General features: G+C 37.4%; 1 protein-coding gene across 1 annotated transcript; it reads right to left on the bottom strand.

The window, feature by feature from the left end:
* Window positions 1-1,876: 1,876 nt before the first annotated feature.
* On the bottom strand, window positions 1,877-14,964 carry LOC149961230 (equilibrative nucleobase transporter 1-like). Its single transcript, XM_090159627.1, has 9 exons — window positions 14,704-14,964; window positions 14,476-14,627; window positions 14,369-14,415; window positions 12,377-12,453; window positions 12,020-12,112; window positions 10,155-10,503; window positions 7,315-7,654; window positions 5,185-5,296; window positions 1,877-2,370 (listed from the first exon to the last, which is right to left on the bottom strand). Exons 1-9 carry the CDS (start codon window positions 14,962-14,964, stop codon window positions 2,200-2,202), a joined length of 1,602 nt encoding a protein of 533 aa, XP_090015753.1. The 3' UTR covers window positions 1,877-2,199.
* Window positions 14,965-17,785: the final 2,821 nt, after the last annotated feature.

A 17,785-nucleotide genomic window follows, 5' to 3' on the forward strand; every position in this document is an offset into this window, starting at 1 on the left:
GTTTCCATTATTTCCACAAGCACTATATAAACAATACCTTGCGAGTCCTGGCTCTTGGAAATATTACTTCTTGGCGATTTCCAGGGATAATGATTTATTTAAGCGCCTTTTTGCACTTTTGAGACACCTTTTTTCAAGGTTGAAGCGAGTAAAAGTAAGAGACAGTGACGTAAAAGAATCATTAAACCAACAGGGCCAAGCTAACTTGAATGTTCGTATAGACCTAGTGCTCGGAATTGTTTATTAATTATCCAAACATTTTCCGATTTATTTAAAAAACGTTGATAAAAAGAATAACATTTTAACTTATTTAATTAGGTTTTTTTACGCAACCAAGCATTTATTTGAATAAAAGTGGCATTTATTTAAATAATTGTTTGTTTTATTTAAATAATAGGCTTATTCACTTTCGATTATTTAAACATTTTACAATTTTTATTCAACTAGTTATTTAAATAAATATTATTTAAATATCGCCGAGCTTATTTTATTCATGGATAAAAATTAATCGAAATCCGAGCACTATATAGACCTCAAGACATTTAGGTCTAAGTTGTCGAAAGACTTCAAAATATAGAGTACTAATAACTTAGAACTTGATATTTCAAGTTGCGACATTTTTCGTCTCAAGTTTACAACAAATTCTTTGGTGGAAATCTCCTGGGGCGAAACTGGCCGTCAGGGTTTCCGATAGATTAGCCGCTGAGAAATCTGAGAAAATACATTATCTGCTCCACGATTGAGAGGCGAAGGAAATATACACTTAAAACTTGGATATCTACCCATACTCCTTCGCAGTAGTTGCCAGAATATATTCAGGTGATCCGAGAATATGTAACAACAACTATAACCTCTGATTTCGTGATTTCCCAAAATGATTCTCCACCTACACAAACAGAGCCTGCTGTTGTCTTCCCCCATTACCAGCAGAAAGGAGGGAATACCACGTGGAACGGCGGAGGGGGAGTGGTTTTTATTCCGGGAATCAGAGTGCTTGTCACATATTCTCACCTGAACACATTCTTGGAAGACGTAGTAGTAACAAATACTACTACCTCCAATAACTCCATCTAGTGAGGATAAAAGGTTTTTTCCCGCCAAACCCCCCAAATCTGACACCCCTTATCTCGGTACAACGAAAGCCGGAGGTGAAAGGAGCTTAAAAGTTATGACCAAAGGAGTACCCCAAAATGGGTCTTTTGTTACAGATGGTCTGAGTAATTGCTTTATACTATCGGAAACGTTAAGCCTCGCGTCTGCTGAAGGAAATTGTCTGGCGAAGAAATAATTTTGCCACCAGAGGCAGAAAAGATTCTTTCGTCTTAGACAGAGCTTTTTTCTCTTTCGAAAGGGTCGAGATGCGATATGACGGGCGGAAATCAGAATTTCGGAACCCCGTTAATACAAAAATTCTACCAATTATTGATCTACCAAAAGAGCGTAAATATATCCGGAATGTTGCAAAAATGCAATTATCTCGGATTTTAATCTTATCAAAATACCTCATTTATTGAACATGTTTATTTTTATCCATGTTCTAATGTGTAAAGAAATTGGTCTATTTTTGACCTCCAGGCGCCTGTAGAAGTGTTCCAACCGCAGTACATCGGTGTTCTGGAAGAAGCCAGCCTTAAAATGTATTTTATTAAATCGGCCTTTCATAGTCTTTAATTAAATTGTTGTATATGCTACGGTTTTTAAATGTGAAAATAATAAATATAAATTAAATAAATTTATACTCGAATAACGTTGAAATATTTTATTTTATTTAAAAGTCAATTAATTTCATTTTCTTAATTAACAAAAAAAATTGTAGACTGTAATTTACAAAATGGACCGATTCTCAAATAGAGGGCAACAAATATATATATATATATATATATATATATCGAAGCCATTAGAGGTTAGCTTTTAATGTTTTCTTTATAATAGATGGCGCCAATTCCAACCTTTTGGAGGGAAGATAATAAATACACGCTTAGCTAAAGTGTATTTTTTTTAAATTTGACAATTAAAATATTACTTTTCGCGGTTTTTGGGATAAATAAAAAAATATACATTTCGGACTGCTGGCGCCATCTGGTAAGAATATTTCGTGGATTTAAAAAATCGTCCTTTAATGGCGTTACCACTGTGAAAAGATCTTTTCCCTTGACAAAATATTTATCGGTCTATTAATGCGCCAATAATCGAGAGTTGCTAAGGGGCGCTAACTATGATAGAAGCAGTTCGAGTAGTTTTGTCGTCTTTGTGGTAAATTTTGTTGGCCGCTTTGTCTTCTTTGCGCATTAATACGTCCAAGAGAGGAGTCTTCATGTGCAGAGGCAGCGAGAAAGCCAGGACCAAACACACCATATTGAATATGCTGACCTAAAGGCAATTTTAGGAAAGAAATAGGGTATAGAAATGTCCTTAATTAACAGACTCGGTTAATTAAGCGTGTCACTCTTATTCCTTAGTCCCAAAGGGTATTGTATCCCTTATACCTTGAAATTATATACAGGGTGTCCACTAGTGTTGTTAATTTTCCGGAAAAATAAAATACGGAAAAATTTCTAGAAACTTTTCCGAATAATTTCCGCAACACGGAAAAATTAAAAATTGAAACATAAATTACTTTTCAAGGATTTTTAATGTTTTAACCTTTTTATCAATATAAAATGTCTAACATCAGTAAAAGTACTATAAAACCGACGTACAAAACATTAATAGTGTTACATTGTTTTAAACTAGTTTCGAGGTTTAGTTTTACTTTTAGATTCGAAAAAATGAGGCGAAAATGCCGCTTTATTTAAATTTGCAAACAATATATTAGACTAATCATGGAATGAAAACTTTTTTTATTTTTTTTCGTAAAAATACGGAAATTTTTCTGGAAAAAAGGCCTCAGTTATTTTCCGCGGAAAATTTTCCGACTTACAACACTAAAAAATGAACCAGGATGAATATCTCAAAATCTGTTTTAGGTACGAATTGGACAATTTCAGGTCACATAGAGTGTGTAGGGGGAAAACCTACTATGAAAATGTCCATGACCTTGAACCATGTCTTCAAGGTCATCCAAAAATTTTATACATTGGAATGTCTAAGGCTCCATTTCTGGAAAAACGAACCTAAAAACTTATAAAAATGGGTAAAACTTAAGACGTCTGATTAAAAACAAGTTATGTATTTTAAAATAAATTTTAAAGCAATTATAATTTCCCACCCATTTAATAAAGTGGCGCCATCTACCGTTACGTGCGATAAAAACCATACATTTCCAAGGTATAAAATCTTATAAAATGCATAGAACTTATAAAAAAAAATTGCCGAAAGCGTCAGATTAAAAATAACTGTTATTTTTTTTATAATAAATTTAGAAATTTTCATTTTTCCACTGCGCCATCTACCGCTATTTTCGAGAATAAACAAAGCGCTCTATAAGTCGCGTTTTTCTTGCTCTCCACCTCATGCTACGTATTGTAGTTCTAGAGCCGTCCGCTATCCATCTCTGGCGCTGGGAGTAGGGTGCTCAAGGAATAGGGGAGCCGCAAAGATTTTGCACGAGCTATTTTAAATCTATTTTTTTTTTCCAAATTATACATCATTTTATGTATAAAAACTCCTCTATCCTTTCTCATAAAAATTAAATTCGATTTTGAATGACGCTGGTCGTTTAAAATACGTAGCCATTATTTTCAAATGCATTAGCTGGTCGCCGTCGCTAATGGAAGACACCCACGGGGAAAGTCGAAAATGGATTTAGGAAATAAAGTCTAAAAACACGTATTTAGTAAAAGAACAAATGAGGTATTGTGATTCGAGACAACGCTTAATATTGAATCGGAGCAAATTTCAACATAACACGGCACGAGCAAAAATCTCGGTTGTAAACCATACCCGTTTTTATGATAATCATCAGGGCAACGTTAGATATTCCTAGTGTATGCGTATATTATTTCCTGGTAGTATAGCGAAGAACTAAGTCTTATTAAGTTACGTAATTTTAAAACTCAGAAGACTAAATACAGGGTGTTTCAAGAGGTGATGCAAAAATTTGAAGGAGTTGTAGGGGGTGAGTTGAGAAGTATGCCTATTTTTCCCCATTTTCCTACAATGAGTTAAAAGAGCGCCAGAGAGTTTCAAAGTGTGGCTTACTAGCCCCTGGAAGTAGGCTGCAACAAGCGCCAAACCAAGCGGCAGGGAAACGCGAACATTAATGTTTGGGTTCGTGTGATTGGTAAAAAAGGACAAATCGAGGTAACTTAAACAGTATTTAAAGTCCCTGCTGCTTGGTTTTGCGCTTGTTGCAGCCTACTTCCATTAGCTAGTAGGCAACACTTTGAAGCTCTTTTAAGTCATCGTAGGAAAATGGAAAAAAACAGGCATACTTCTCAACTCCCCGCCTACAACTTCTTCAAATTTTTGCATAACCTTTTGAAATAGCCTGTATATTGTATATTTCAAAAATAGAAATGTTATATCAAGAATATAATTCATATTCATTAATTTTAAACGGTCCAGCGTATAAAGATCTCGAAGAATGGTCTAATATCAAAATAGTTATTTTAAATTTATATCAACGAAAAGTGTACGCTCGACTGATATTATCCGAAGTAGAGAACAGACCTCTTAGAGTTAGGTTGATTTTCTTAAATAGTGATTTGTTTTTAAGTAGTGTTGTAAGTCGGAAAACCTCCCACTAGGAAAGTTTTCCGGAAAATGTCCGAGGCCTTTTTTCCGGAAATATTTCCGAATTTTTCCGAAAAAAATTAAAAACGTTTTCATTCCATGATTAGTCTTTGCAAATTTAAATAAAGCGGCATTTTCGGCTATTTTTTTCGAATCTGAAAGTAAAACTAAACCTCTAGACAAGTTTAAACTGATAAACAATGTAAAATAATTAATGTTTTGTAGTATGTTTACTGATATTAGACAATTTATATCGATAAAAAGTTAAAAACATTAAAACTCCTTGAAAAGTAATTTTTGTTTCAATTTTTATTTTTCCAGAAAATTAACAACACTATTTTTAAGTAATAAGTAATTTTTTTAAAACGTATTGGTTGTTTTTTAAATATGTGACGTTCTTAAATAATAAGGGTTTGGTTTAAAAACCCATTCTGATCGAAGTTTAACTATCTTAACAATTAAATTTTAATGAAAATGGTTATGAATAAATACATTTTTAGATATACTTACTTGGTCGTGCCGTTCAGTGTCCCAGATGAAAAGTGGGAATTGCAAGAGAAAGCAAACGCTCCGGAACGTGGCTGTGATGCCGACCAGTTTGTTAAAATGCTGCTGCGGAAATCTGTCACGAAATTATTGCATTCAAACATAGCTACAAGTACATATTTTATTAATAATAGCATAAACCTATCATAAGGTCCCCATAAGCAAAGGTCTTGGCCAAATTTTTGACGATCAAATACCCGTTATTAATTAGAGGTAGGTATTCAAAATCTGCACCTCCTAGCAGCGGCGGCGATGGGAAAACATTTCTGTGGGGGCACGAGCCAATCATTTTTTATCCAAAAATCCATATATTTAAAACTTAAGCAAGAAAGTGTACAGCTCAAACTTTTTCTTACTATATATATATATAAGTGTCCTTTCTAATACCTCATCCGTCAATGAATACAATGATAATTAAAGTTAAGTCGATATCTTTCGAAAAATATCTGTGTACATGGATAGATAATTAAGCCTTTCTTGGCCAAATACATCACGAAGATATTTTGGGTAATAAAGGGCACACGACGGGGCGATTTTTTGTTTGGACGAATCTATATCGCAATCAATTTTACGGTTATATCATCTTAATGCTACTCGCATCTGAAATCTCAAAATAACTTCTTTAAAAATAATGAATTCCGACCTAAATAAAGGCAGTGCATTAAAATTTTTCCCTGATTGCTATTATCCCCAATGTTATTTCGGTGGGGGCTCTGCCCCCGTTTGTTTTTCCCTGTGGGGGCTTGAGCCCCAGAGCCCCCACGGGATCGCCGTCACTGCCTCCTAGTGGCTACGTCCTCAACTATGCATTTCTGAAATAAATTTCGCGTAATGCATGAAGAATGCGCGCAAGCCGTGCGCGAACGATTTTAAACTAAAACTTACAACCACGCGGGAGAAATCTACGCCGCGAGGTCTTAGCGTGGAGGAATAAACTACTATCCTGGGGTACGTCAAGTGGAGGAGATATTTTCCTTATTATAAGAAACGGTCTAGCAAGAAAAATTCTTAAATTATAAGATTTTGCGAGTTTTGCGTCAAGTTGAAAAGATCGCGAAGTTCCCAACCAAATGGCGGCTGTGTCAGAGCATGGATGTAGAAAGTAATTCATTAAGCCTTGTCATCAAATGCTATTTCATATATAGTACGCCGAAATGTTGCTTTCGTATTATAAAAGCCTCGAAGAACATTAAAGATATATTTACCATTCAAAATTCGCTGAAATTCTTCGGCTGGAACTTTAAATTTATAAATTATTCCCGTACATCATTGTCTTTGAGGTCTATGTTAAATAATTCACCGCCATTCAACGCCATCTTGAATTCTTATTTAAAACTACCTCTAAAGCGATCTTACTTATCTTGTAAGATCTCTGACGTCAATCGCTCTGGATTCCGGTTTTAAAAACCGTCAAGTTCACGAGATCACACTTAAGAAATCTAAGATTTCTTGTAAGAAATCTTATCAACTTCAACAACTTGACGTACGAAGAAAAGCTGGCGCGCGAACAGCGTCACAACTGACCTTCGTGCCTAGTAGAGTGTCGCCACCTATGGATGAACGGAATAACTATAACTTTATAAAAATTCCGTAATGGCTGTCCTAAAATAGGAGTCGCTAAACGGCTACGAACCAGGTGTAACGCGTGGCGCCTCTAGCGGATTTTCGTGCCGCACTTCGAACAATCGGCCCGTGCTAGAGGTATCGTATTTACCTCTAAAGAAGTAGTTTCTTCATCCATGCTCTTAGCACCGTAGCCAAAGCTTATTCACAATTTAATCCTTTAAACCTTAAAATTAACACATATCTTTTCAAAATGATTCATCAGAACCTAAAACAGGCTTTTAGAAATAAGATAACTTGTGTCTGAAGGTATTTATTTTTCAAATGTGAGATTTAGACGCGTTTTGTGTAGCATTTATCAACCCGAGCGTGGCTGCTCTACCAAGTAAGATAATATTTTAGATGCAGAAATTTTGAAAATGAAGATGTCGCTACTGCCCTATCGTCGTAAACGTGTGGCTCTATGCTAGACCTTTACTTAAGGGGACCTTATGATAGGCTTATGATAATAACTAAGGCCATCGAGGTAACCTTTGTCTCAAGTAGGTGATGGCGACGCCCATGACGGAGGAGCGGTAGACAATGAAGAAGACCATTGAGGTGATGATGGCGGTGTTGCTGTCGAAGAACTTGGTCACCTGCACGGCAAACAGTAGGCAAGTGGTCATCAGGGCCATCCAGAAGGTGGCCTTAACTTGTCTCCTGGTCTGGTCGTAGTCCGCTCCGTCCCCGCTGCACGTCGGGTGCTTGGGTCCATTAGCTTCCGGAGCCGGAACTCGACTCAAGTTCAAATCGATCAGCATTCCCACCATCGGGCCCAAGATCATGGCCCCCAATTGAGAGATGCCCAAGATGTCCACGTAAGTGTTCACTGTTAACACCAATCTTTCATTAGTTGTAAAGGCACTGACACCCACGTAGCGCGGCATGGTCGATTAGCAGTCGGTTAAGGGTCTGCAATTCGGTTAATAAGAACCACGGCTATGGACTGCATTGCAAAGAAAGTTAAATACGTGAATAGGTAGAATAGTCCATAATGAAAATGAATCAAAAAGTCAAACCCTAAACAAATTTTAAGAAATTAAAGTGTAAAAAACTTACAAATAACTCGAGCAAACATAAAGACGCGAAGCTCGGAGCAAATAGATCTTCGAGTAAAAAACTAAATAACCGACTTCAATCGGAAGTATAAAAATATATGAAAACCGTTGTCCAATTTGTCATCCATAAATAAAAAGGTTATTCCGAAATTCTAGATTTAAATTGTTTGCCGACTATTTTTAGCTCTAGTTTACCTTTTACAGTCAGACATTTTAACCTAGGTTTTAATGTTTAGTCTAATTTTCCCACTATTTGAAGCCTGTAAATGAATTGGCTATAAAATAGTCGGGGTTTCCAATATTCTCGAATGAAAATAGTATTTTTTTCAGGTCAAGAATTCTGGCCTCGATTTTAAAAAAAATATTAATTTTTGGTTCAATTTTACAATGTTTTGCGGCCTTTGCGATTGTCAGTTCAATTTTTTTTCGATTTCTTTCTAGTGCCTATTAGGAGATTCGATCAAGTTAAACTCCAATATTCGAAAAAATATTAAATTTACCGCCAATATTTAGGCGTACGTCAATTCTTTTCTGATATCCAATGTTTTGGCCCTGGTTCTATAATTTGATTTTCTTTGTCGGTGGTTTCGGATTATAGCGTCCGGTTTGGTTTAATTAATTTTCGTTTGGAAATAATTTATACGAAAAGTATTTCAACTGTTAATTCGAGGACAAAGGGAAGACTTTCATATAATTAAGAAAAATACTTGATGAGGAAAGAATACCCTCGTACAACAGAGCAGTCGGCAAGAAGACTGGGTTGGGTGTGGTGTCAAATTAATAGCAAATAAAAGTCGGGATGTCCGACTCCTACCCAGCCACCAGTTGGGAAGACTATTTTACGTTATACAGCTGACATCCAAAATGTCTGTTTCCCGACTATTAATTCGAATGTCGGACCTACATCTATAGTTACGCAACCGACAGTTCAACGATCGTGGCGGACGGCTGAACTTGTGGGACAGAGTGGCGGATTAACTTGACCCGGGCCCCTAGGCTTCACCTTTATTAGGGGCCCTTTGAGCTTCATTTTGCTTCGTTTTGGGGCCACCACCTTTTGGCAAATGCTCCCTGGGCCCCTAGGCTTAGTTTCTCTTTTCTGCGTACCAGTCGCGAGCCTGATTTCCCGCGCGGTACGGATGAGCCCCAAATAGGATGAAACCGGTCTATCGTTGGAAATTATGCCTAATTTATTTACTTTTTAATTCGCTATTGACTCGAAAATCTATTTTGAACGAGTTTCACGTCTTCATTTATTATCTAATTATTTTAAATTTGTTAGGGCTTAGCTTTTGTGCCACATTTTTACCTCTCCGAGGGGACTATGTACCGTAAATAGGGTTAAATTCAATTGTGCATTGTTTTAGTACGTCTAACTCGCTGTTGTAACTACTTAATTTATAATATTCTGAATAAATTATACTCGGTTGTTTCGTCTCAATTATTTTAATTATAATTAAAATTTTATACCGGGCGGGATAGAACCGGGATTACGTTTTTAGTAAATAACTCGGAATTGCGGAGATATATCTTTAAAAGTCATCTCGAAAAATTAATACCGCTAGGGACAATTCTTCCGAGGAGAGGTAAATTTTGGCTTGCCAACTTGTTATTATGGACGTTTCTACCTTTTCGCGTGTTAGCAGTTTTTGAATTACAGTTAATAGGTGGTTGTTATTAACTTTAAATCCGCGACTGGTTGGGGCCTTATAAATATCGCGGATCCCAATGCAACGCATTCGGGGCATGGGCCAATAGTTACGCCACTGCAGCTAATAACCATTGACAGGAATCCATATCTCTACTCGGAATACCTAACGCGGCAGATTTTCGTCTAGACGTGGCTGACGATTTTTTTGACGTCACTATGTTAACTTAACAAACAACAACGTGAGAGGGGACCGCGCGCAAAAGGGATTTTTTATCTCGTAGGCGGGGCCAAAGCCGTCAGAGTGATCTTACCATACGCGATACGCCAAGATAAGCATTACAAGTAGAGATATGGATTCCTTGTGGTTGTTATTAACTTTAACCCCTAGCCTATCTAGCCTGTTGGTTAATCCGCGACTGGTAGGGCCTTAAAAATATAACGTTGTATTGGGGCATGGGCCAATAGCTACGCCACTGCAGCGAATAACCATAAAAAGTAACAGAGCTAATTTTATCTTTAATGATAATCAGCTAGGCTAATAACAAAGGTACCAGCTAGGCCTAAGTCATCAAGCGACTTTTAAAGCCACGAGATAAGTCCCGAAATATTAATTTACTTACGGTCATTGGGGTCGTTTGAGGACCTGGCCACCCAGAGATGCAAGGAACCATTGTAGTACAAGGCGTAGAGCATCAGCCAGGCGAACCAGAAGTTGTAGAGCAGCGAAGATAGGGAGAAGATGGAGAAGGTCAAAGGCAAAGGTTTCTGGTCGCATTGAGGCGTGACCTCCAAAACCGCCGGCTTTTCGTCCAACTGCTCCACGCTTTCTGTTTTTGAGTTCATCTTGACCTTCTCTTCGTCGAAAGAGCGAACGGGGAAGAAGAGGAAGGTGAAGGGCAATGCTAAGAAACTAATTCCCATGAAGATTCCGCACATTTCAGTCCAATTCAAACCGATGTCGTAAAAATACTATTAAAGAATTCATATTGTCGTATTTATTTCAAAATAATTACGCGTGAATGTAATTGAGATGTAAGCTAAAACTTTCGCCGCTAGTGGCGTGACCGAGCTAGAGGCTTTCCAAGCAAACCTTTAAAAACACTCGTCACTAAGACCTCGTTGTCGAGACTACCAATGGAATAAATATTGATTTGTTAAGACTACCAATGGAATAAATACGTATTTGCTAAGACTACCAATGGAGTAAATACTTATTTGCTAAGACTACCAATGGAATATTATTAAATACTTGCATTTTGCTAAGACTACCAGTGGAATATTATTAAATAATTGTTGCTAAGACTACCAGTGGAATATTATTAAATAATTGTTGCTAAGACTACCAGTGGAATATTACTAAGTACTTGTTGCTAAGCCTACCAATGGAATAAATACTTATTTGCTAAGACTACCAATGGAATAAATACTTATTTGCTAAGACTACCAATGGAATAAATATTTATTTGTCAAGACTACCAATGGAACCAATACTTATTTGCTAAGACTACCAAAATAATATTATTAAATACTTGTTATCAAAACTACAGTACCAATTGAATAAAAACTTAGTCTACCAATGGAATAAATACTTATTTGCTAAGACTACCAATGGAATAAATATTTATTTTTCAAGACTACCAATGGAATCAATACTTACTTGCTAAGACTACCAATGGAACAAATATTTTTTTGCTAAGACTACCAATGGAATATTATTAAATACTGGTTATCAAAACTACCAATTGAATAAAAACTTAGTTGCTAAGACTAACAATGGAATACATATTTATTTGCTAAGACTACCAATGGAACAAATACTTATTTGCTAAGACTACCAAAGGATTATTAAATACTAGTTATCGAAAATACCAATTGAATAAATCCTTAGTTGTTAAGACTACCAATCGAATAAATACTTAGTTATTAAGACTACCAATCGAATAAATACTTATTTTTAACACCACCAATGGAATAAATATTGGTTGCCAAGACTACCAATGGAATACGTATGCGTCGTAAAGCCTACCAATGGATTAAATACTTGTTGTCAAGACTACCAAGGGAATAAATTCTTGTTGTCAAAACTACCAAAGGAATAAATACGTATTTGCTAAGACTACCAATGGAACAAATACTTATATTTTAAGACCACCAATGGAATGCATATTTATTTGTCAAGACTACCAAGGGAATATTATGAATAAATATTGGTTGCTAAGTCTACCAATGCAATAAATATTGGTTGCTAAGACTACCAAAGGAACAAATACTTATTTGTTAAGACTACCAATGGAACAAATACTTGTTGTCAAGACTACCAATGGAATAAATTCTTGTTGTCAAGACTACCAAAGGAATATTATTAAATACTAGTTCTCTAGACTACCAAAGGGATAATCAGGTGCCGTCTGCTTAGAGGACAGCGACTCGGTTACTCCACTAGCGGCCAAATATGATGCTTCCATCAATATTGGCCGTAGATTACCTTTAAGAAGGTGAAAACTGCCGCTGAGGCCGTGTTGGCACCGCTGTACAAAGAGATTAGCGTGGACCTTTGCCGAGGGAACAGTTCGGCAATCTGGAGGTAGCAAAGAAAAAGGGAAGCTTAAAGGCCTAGGATTTCTTCTGCCAGTTTTCCTTTAAGTTTACTTCCCGCCGCGCTAATATCCTGGTGTCAGGCCAACGTGTTCCGCGGTTGGCTTACCACCAGGATATTTGCGTGGTGGGAAGAAAACTTAAAGGAAAAATGGCAGAAGAAATCCTATATAGGCCTTTAAGCGACAATTTTATCTTTTATATCGATTATGATCAAACAATTAGTTTAAATCAATTTGTAACTTACTTGAAGACACGAAAGTCTAACGGGAATGCCCACAAAGGAGCAAAATGTCATGGCTGGAAACAGCAGATAGGGCATATCTAGACGAAACAAAGCCATACGTTACGTTAACCATGGACTAATTAACTAAGATAGATTCGAAATTATCTCGGAAATTATTCATCATCAAAAAAAGGTAAACAACTATTAAGCCTTGGTACAATCATTTATATTTATGAATAATAATATTATATTATGATAATAATAATTACCGTAACAAATTTGGGAATTGCTTTTAGAACGGTAAGCAGAATATTTTACTATATGTACGATCGGAAAATCTCGACATTCTAAATTTTTACGACGATTAATTTAAAAGACTTAATATATTAGCACCGCGTGGTAATCTCGTGGTTCAACTTTTAAATTCCAAGGCCCAACCATTCCAAGGAAGCTTCTTTCCCTATTTCCCCCCCCCCCCCGGTTATTTTGAATCACCAGCCTATACTAGCATTTCCTGTTATGCCCGCGAGTACCGCTAGAGTGCGTCGATGCTTGTTCTTTTTACTTTTTTCCCGGGCCGGACCGTCCCTGTTGTTAATTAGTCCATGCGTTAATGTGCAACGTGTAGAGTAAACAGTACCCGCACGATAAATCTATAGGTTTACATTCCTACGCGTTTTCCATCGTGTGCTTAATCGGTTCAGGGTTGGTTGGTATTTCGAAGACGTTGAGGAAACCGGAAGGAACAACCATTCATGTTTCTGTCGGTTTTATCAGTTTGTTATCCGGATTTTGCCGGCTTTATCCGTTTCTCAGGATTTGGTTGGTTTTATCCGTTTTTCGGGATATTGCCGGATTTATCCTTTTTCTGTATTTGGGCGGATTATTCCGTTTCTCGGAATTTTTCCAGTTTTATCCGTTTCTCGGAATTTTTCCAGTTTTATCCGTTTCTCGGAGTGTTGCCAGTTTTATCCATTTCTCAGAAGTTTTCGGGTTTTATCAGTTTCTCAGGATATTGTCGTATTTATCCGTTTTTCAGAAATTTGCCGGTTTTATCCGTTTCTCAGATTTTGGCCGGTTTTAACCGTTTCTCAGATTTTTGCCTATTTTATCCGTTTCTCAGGTTATTGCCGGTTCTATCCGTTTCTCAGGATATTGCCGGTTTTATCCGTTTCTCAGGATATTGCCGGTTTTATCCTTCACTCGGCATATTTCCGGCTTTATCGGTTTTTCAAGATATTGCCGGTTTTATCCTTTACTCGGGATATTGCCGGTTTTATCCTTTACTCGGGATATTTCCGGATTTTTCCGTTTCTCAAGATATTGCCGGTTTTATCCGTTTCTCAGAATTTTCCGTTTTTATTCGCTTCTCAGGATATTGTCGTATTTATCCGTTTCTCAGAATTTCGCCGTATTTATCCGTTTCTCAGAATTTCGCCGGTTTTAACAGTTTCTCAGTATATTGCCGTATTTATCCGTTTCTCAGAATTTTCCGTTTTTATCCGCTTCTCAGGATATTGCCGTATTTATCCGTTTCTCAGAATTTCGCCGGCTTTAACCGTTTCTCAGTATATTGCCGGTTTTATCCGTTTCTCAGAATTTTCCGTTTTTATCCGCTTCTCAGGATATTGTCGTATTTATCCGTTTCTCAGAATTTCGCCGGTTTTATCCGTTTCTCAGTATATTGCCGTATTTATCCGTTTCTCAGAATTTCGCCGGTTTTATCCGTTTCTCAGTATATTGCCGTATTTATCCGTTTCTCAGAATTTCGCCGGTTTTAACCGTTTCTCAGGATATTGCCGGTTTTATCCATTTCTCAGGATATGGCCGATTTTATCCGTTTTTCAGAATATTGCCGTTTATATCCGTTTCTCAGAATTTGGCCGTTTTTATCCATTTCAGTATTTTTCCGGTTTAATCTTGATATGACCTCCGCTAAAAACTAGTTTTTACCAACCCTGAACCTCTTTATTCATCTTTATAGAAATTTTTACCTTGATAACAAAATCATACCTTTAGTAGTGAACATCAGTAACAATGCGCCTCCAGTTATGAAAAGGCTAAAATCATAATTAATTAATTAACCCTTAATGGATTTCTGAAAAGCAAACAACGCTAACCTGATAAACAATCTGATAATTCTGAGTCCGAACTTATCCAGTAGAATTCCCCAAAATATACCCGTGAAGGTCCCGACGCTAATGGCGATATTGTAGGCTAAATTTAGCATCTTCGACTGTTCATTGCAACTTAAATAGCTGAGAGCTTCCGTCTACACAGTCGCAACGAAACGTTAGCTTACTCCGGGAACTTAATTGATACGCTTTTGATAACAAAAGTTAAATTACCTGATTTTGACCATCGATAGCGGACATGAGATTCGGGGTCATCTGATAGTCGTTGATGTAATAAGAAGCAGTCAGTACGGTGGCATTACCCGAGCTGACCGTGACATTATTGACCGTTTGACCCGTATCGGGGCATAAGTGCGAAAAGACCCCTTCTTTTTTGAGCAAAAAATTCAAAGTGGCCCATCCGAAAATCAAACCGGAATAGAAAAACGACTCCAACAAACCTATAACTATCAAAATATGTTCTTTGCCTATCATGCTTAAGACTTTAATTATGTGTTATTTAAAGCCCTTTTCGCTAAAACAACTTTCAATGCTGCGGCTCAAAAGCCCTTCAGATAAGCTAGTTGCTTTTCCCGACCTTTATAGATTAGATTTGTCAGGTCAATAAGTAGAATATCACCTGTTAAGACTCCCCGATTTCAGTTGACGTCACTAGCGTTAATCAGGGGAGTCCCGGGACGTACGCGATTCCGGAGCCGCGACGAACGTAACGTATAAGAAATCTTGTAGAAGGCTGGGATGTTGCTGTTCCGAAATGTTATCACGCATACGTTTCTTTTAAAATTTCCGATCGCCTTCTCGGCAGAGCTGCCAGATATAAAATTACTTCTACCGCCCAACTGCTTTAAAAAGTAGCCCAATTTCCCGCCCAATATAAAATTTAGTATTTTTTAAACTAGCCCAAATTCCAGCCCAATTTTTTACGTTCTAGTTTCGGAAAAAGGATAAGGCGCATATTTCAAACGCTAGTACGCGTTGCTATCGTAAATTTAATAAAATTATTTAGATAAAAGACGTTTGAAAACGGCGACTTTTAACAAATGTTTGTCAGGATAACTACTTTGAATACTGCATTGTTTATTTGTTTGTTTTATTTCATACTTTGAAACACGTTATCCTTAGAGACTCAGAGAAGGCGCCAGCTATAGTAATTGCTGATTGGTTGTTTTGAACTTTCGATGCCATCACGTGGGAAAAAAGACCAAGTGCTTACCCCTTTTTGGTCTGCCCCCATTCTCCTGCTGGCATCACGGTGGCGCGTTAAAAACGTTTAACATTAAGCCGATTGCCCGTGTTTTTTCTCGGAAATAATAGTCAAAACCCAAAATTCAACCACCTTTTAGCCGATTTTCGTATACGGACTAAAGGTTTTATAAAGCAGCCCAAAACTAGCCCAACAGCCCAAAGTTTTTTCTCCCGAAAACGAATCTTCAAAGAAGCAAAATTACGCTGTAAAAAACCCAACTGGCAGCTCTGCTTCTCGGAGAGCCTTCAATTGTAGCTGCCCTATTTATAAAACCCCCACGTGTTGAGCCGAGATAAAACATTATCGTCTTTTTATTATGCGTTTTTTATCACAGTTTCCAAATAGATGCCGCCACTGATATAGCGTCCAAGGTAGACCCCGACGCCGCCGATGTTTTATCGGCGCGCCGCCGACGGTTTAAATATTTTTGAACAGGGCTAGCAGATTTTCCGTTGATATCAGTCTCTTTGCAGCTTTAACAAAAGTGTAGTTCTTTCTTTCTCACATTTCAATTATTACTTTGTTAGTGCAAATAAAAGACAGTTTATTTTCTACGAAATTTCATATAAACGCCGCGCCACGCCGACGCCGCCGGTAAATTTTTGTTCTACGCCTCCGCCGACAAAAAAAGGTCGGTGCACGCCGATCGCGCCGCCGATGGAAAATCAACGGATTGCTGCCGCCGGTCAAAATTTCGCGTAGTCGGGTCTAGTCTAAGCATGGCCCGCCAAATAATGATAAATCCAGGACATGACTCTATGCGAAAAACCCGTCCAACAGCGCTAACACCCGACCACTATTGCCCCCTATTGGGAAAGACGCGCGATCGCGGACCTACGTCATTTTGGGTGCAAATTTTTTAGGGGCAGTTTTCAAAAATAATACACGTGGTCGTCGTAGTAAATATTTATTTATTCACAGTTATCATATTGATTGTGGTTATTAAAGTAAGTACTTATTTTTATACGTACAAAGTTCATAATTAGTATAATATTTATAATTATATAATATTAAACATATACTTTTCTAGAATCATTAACATTAATCTAAAAATAAGGCGCCAAATATGGCAGGATTTTCGAATTACAACGGCCACTTATTCCCGATTTCCGACTTAGTCAACACAAGATGGCGTTCGGGAAACCGGAAATTTCTGCTTGATTTTGCTCCCATTTTCTTGCTTCTTTTCCCCCCTACTAAAATGGCCGCCTGCATCTTTTGGTGGACGACCGATTTAGTACGTGTGAAGGTACCAGAAGCATGTCCTGGATTTATCATTATTTGGCCCATGGTCCAAGTCGGTACCATCGATATATGAAACAGTATAGATACCTTACGCTGCACACGGGCCAGTGGGAAGAACACGGAATAGACAGCTAGCAAAAGACCCTTATTTTCTGGATGCGCTAGGTAATAGTGGCATCTATCGGTGACCAAAATTAGTATTTGGGAAATATTTTCTGGATGCGCTACGTAATAGTGGCATCTTAAAACTTAGTTGAAGTAAGCTTTTGCCACCTACTACGAACTTGCTTTGTCATAATCTTGTATATCCGTGAAAAATTTACTCTTTTCGACAGAACCAACTTTATTTTAAGTTTTTGAGTACGATCAGAAGAAAATAGGGGAAGTACGTATCTGTAGCTTTGAGCCGTAGAAGTCGTCGTGTGACCCACGAAAACGCCTTTTTACGCATAATAAACCAAACTGAAAAAGTAGTCCTACTTTTGTTTTGATTCAACACGGCTATAATCGACGAAAGCAAATACGCCTTAGCTCAAATAGCAGAGAATGAGAAGGGCAATATGTTACAATTGTTCAATTTAAGAAAAATGACTTTTTAAACGATGTATTCATCCGCGATTTCCCGCCAAACCGTTTTGGCGCGAAAATTCGTGAAAAGTGACGCCTTTCCAAAGCTGACTAGAAGCGTACTTCCCCCTATTTTCTTCTGGTACGATCTACAACGTTTTCATTTAAAGTTTTAGTCTACCACCTAGCGGTAAAAAAAAAAGTATTTTTCCCAAACCGTGAAAAATTCCACAATTT

Source organism: Leiobunum rupestre, chromosome 1 (assembly GCF_980474605.1).
Source record: "Leiobunum rupestre chromosome 1, qqLeiRupe1.1.hap1, whole genome shotgun sequence".
NCBI classification, from domain to species: Eukaryota; Metazoa; Arthropoda; class Arachnida; order Opiliones; family Sclerosomatidae; genus Leiobunum; species Leiobunum rupestre.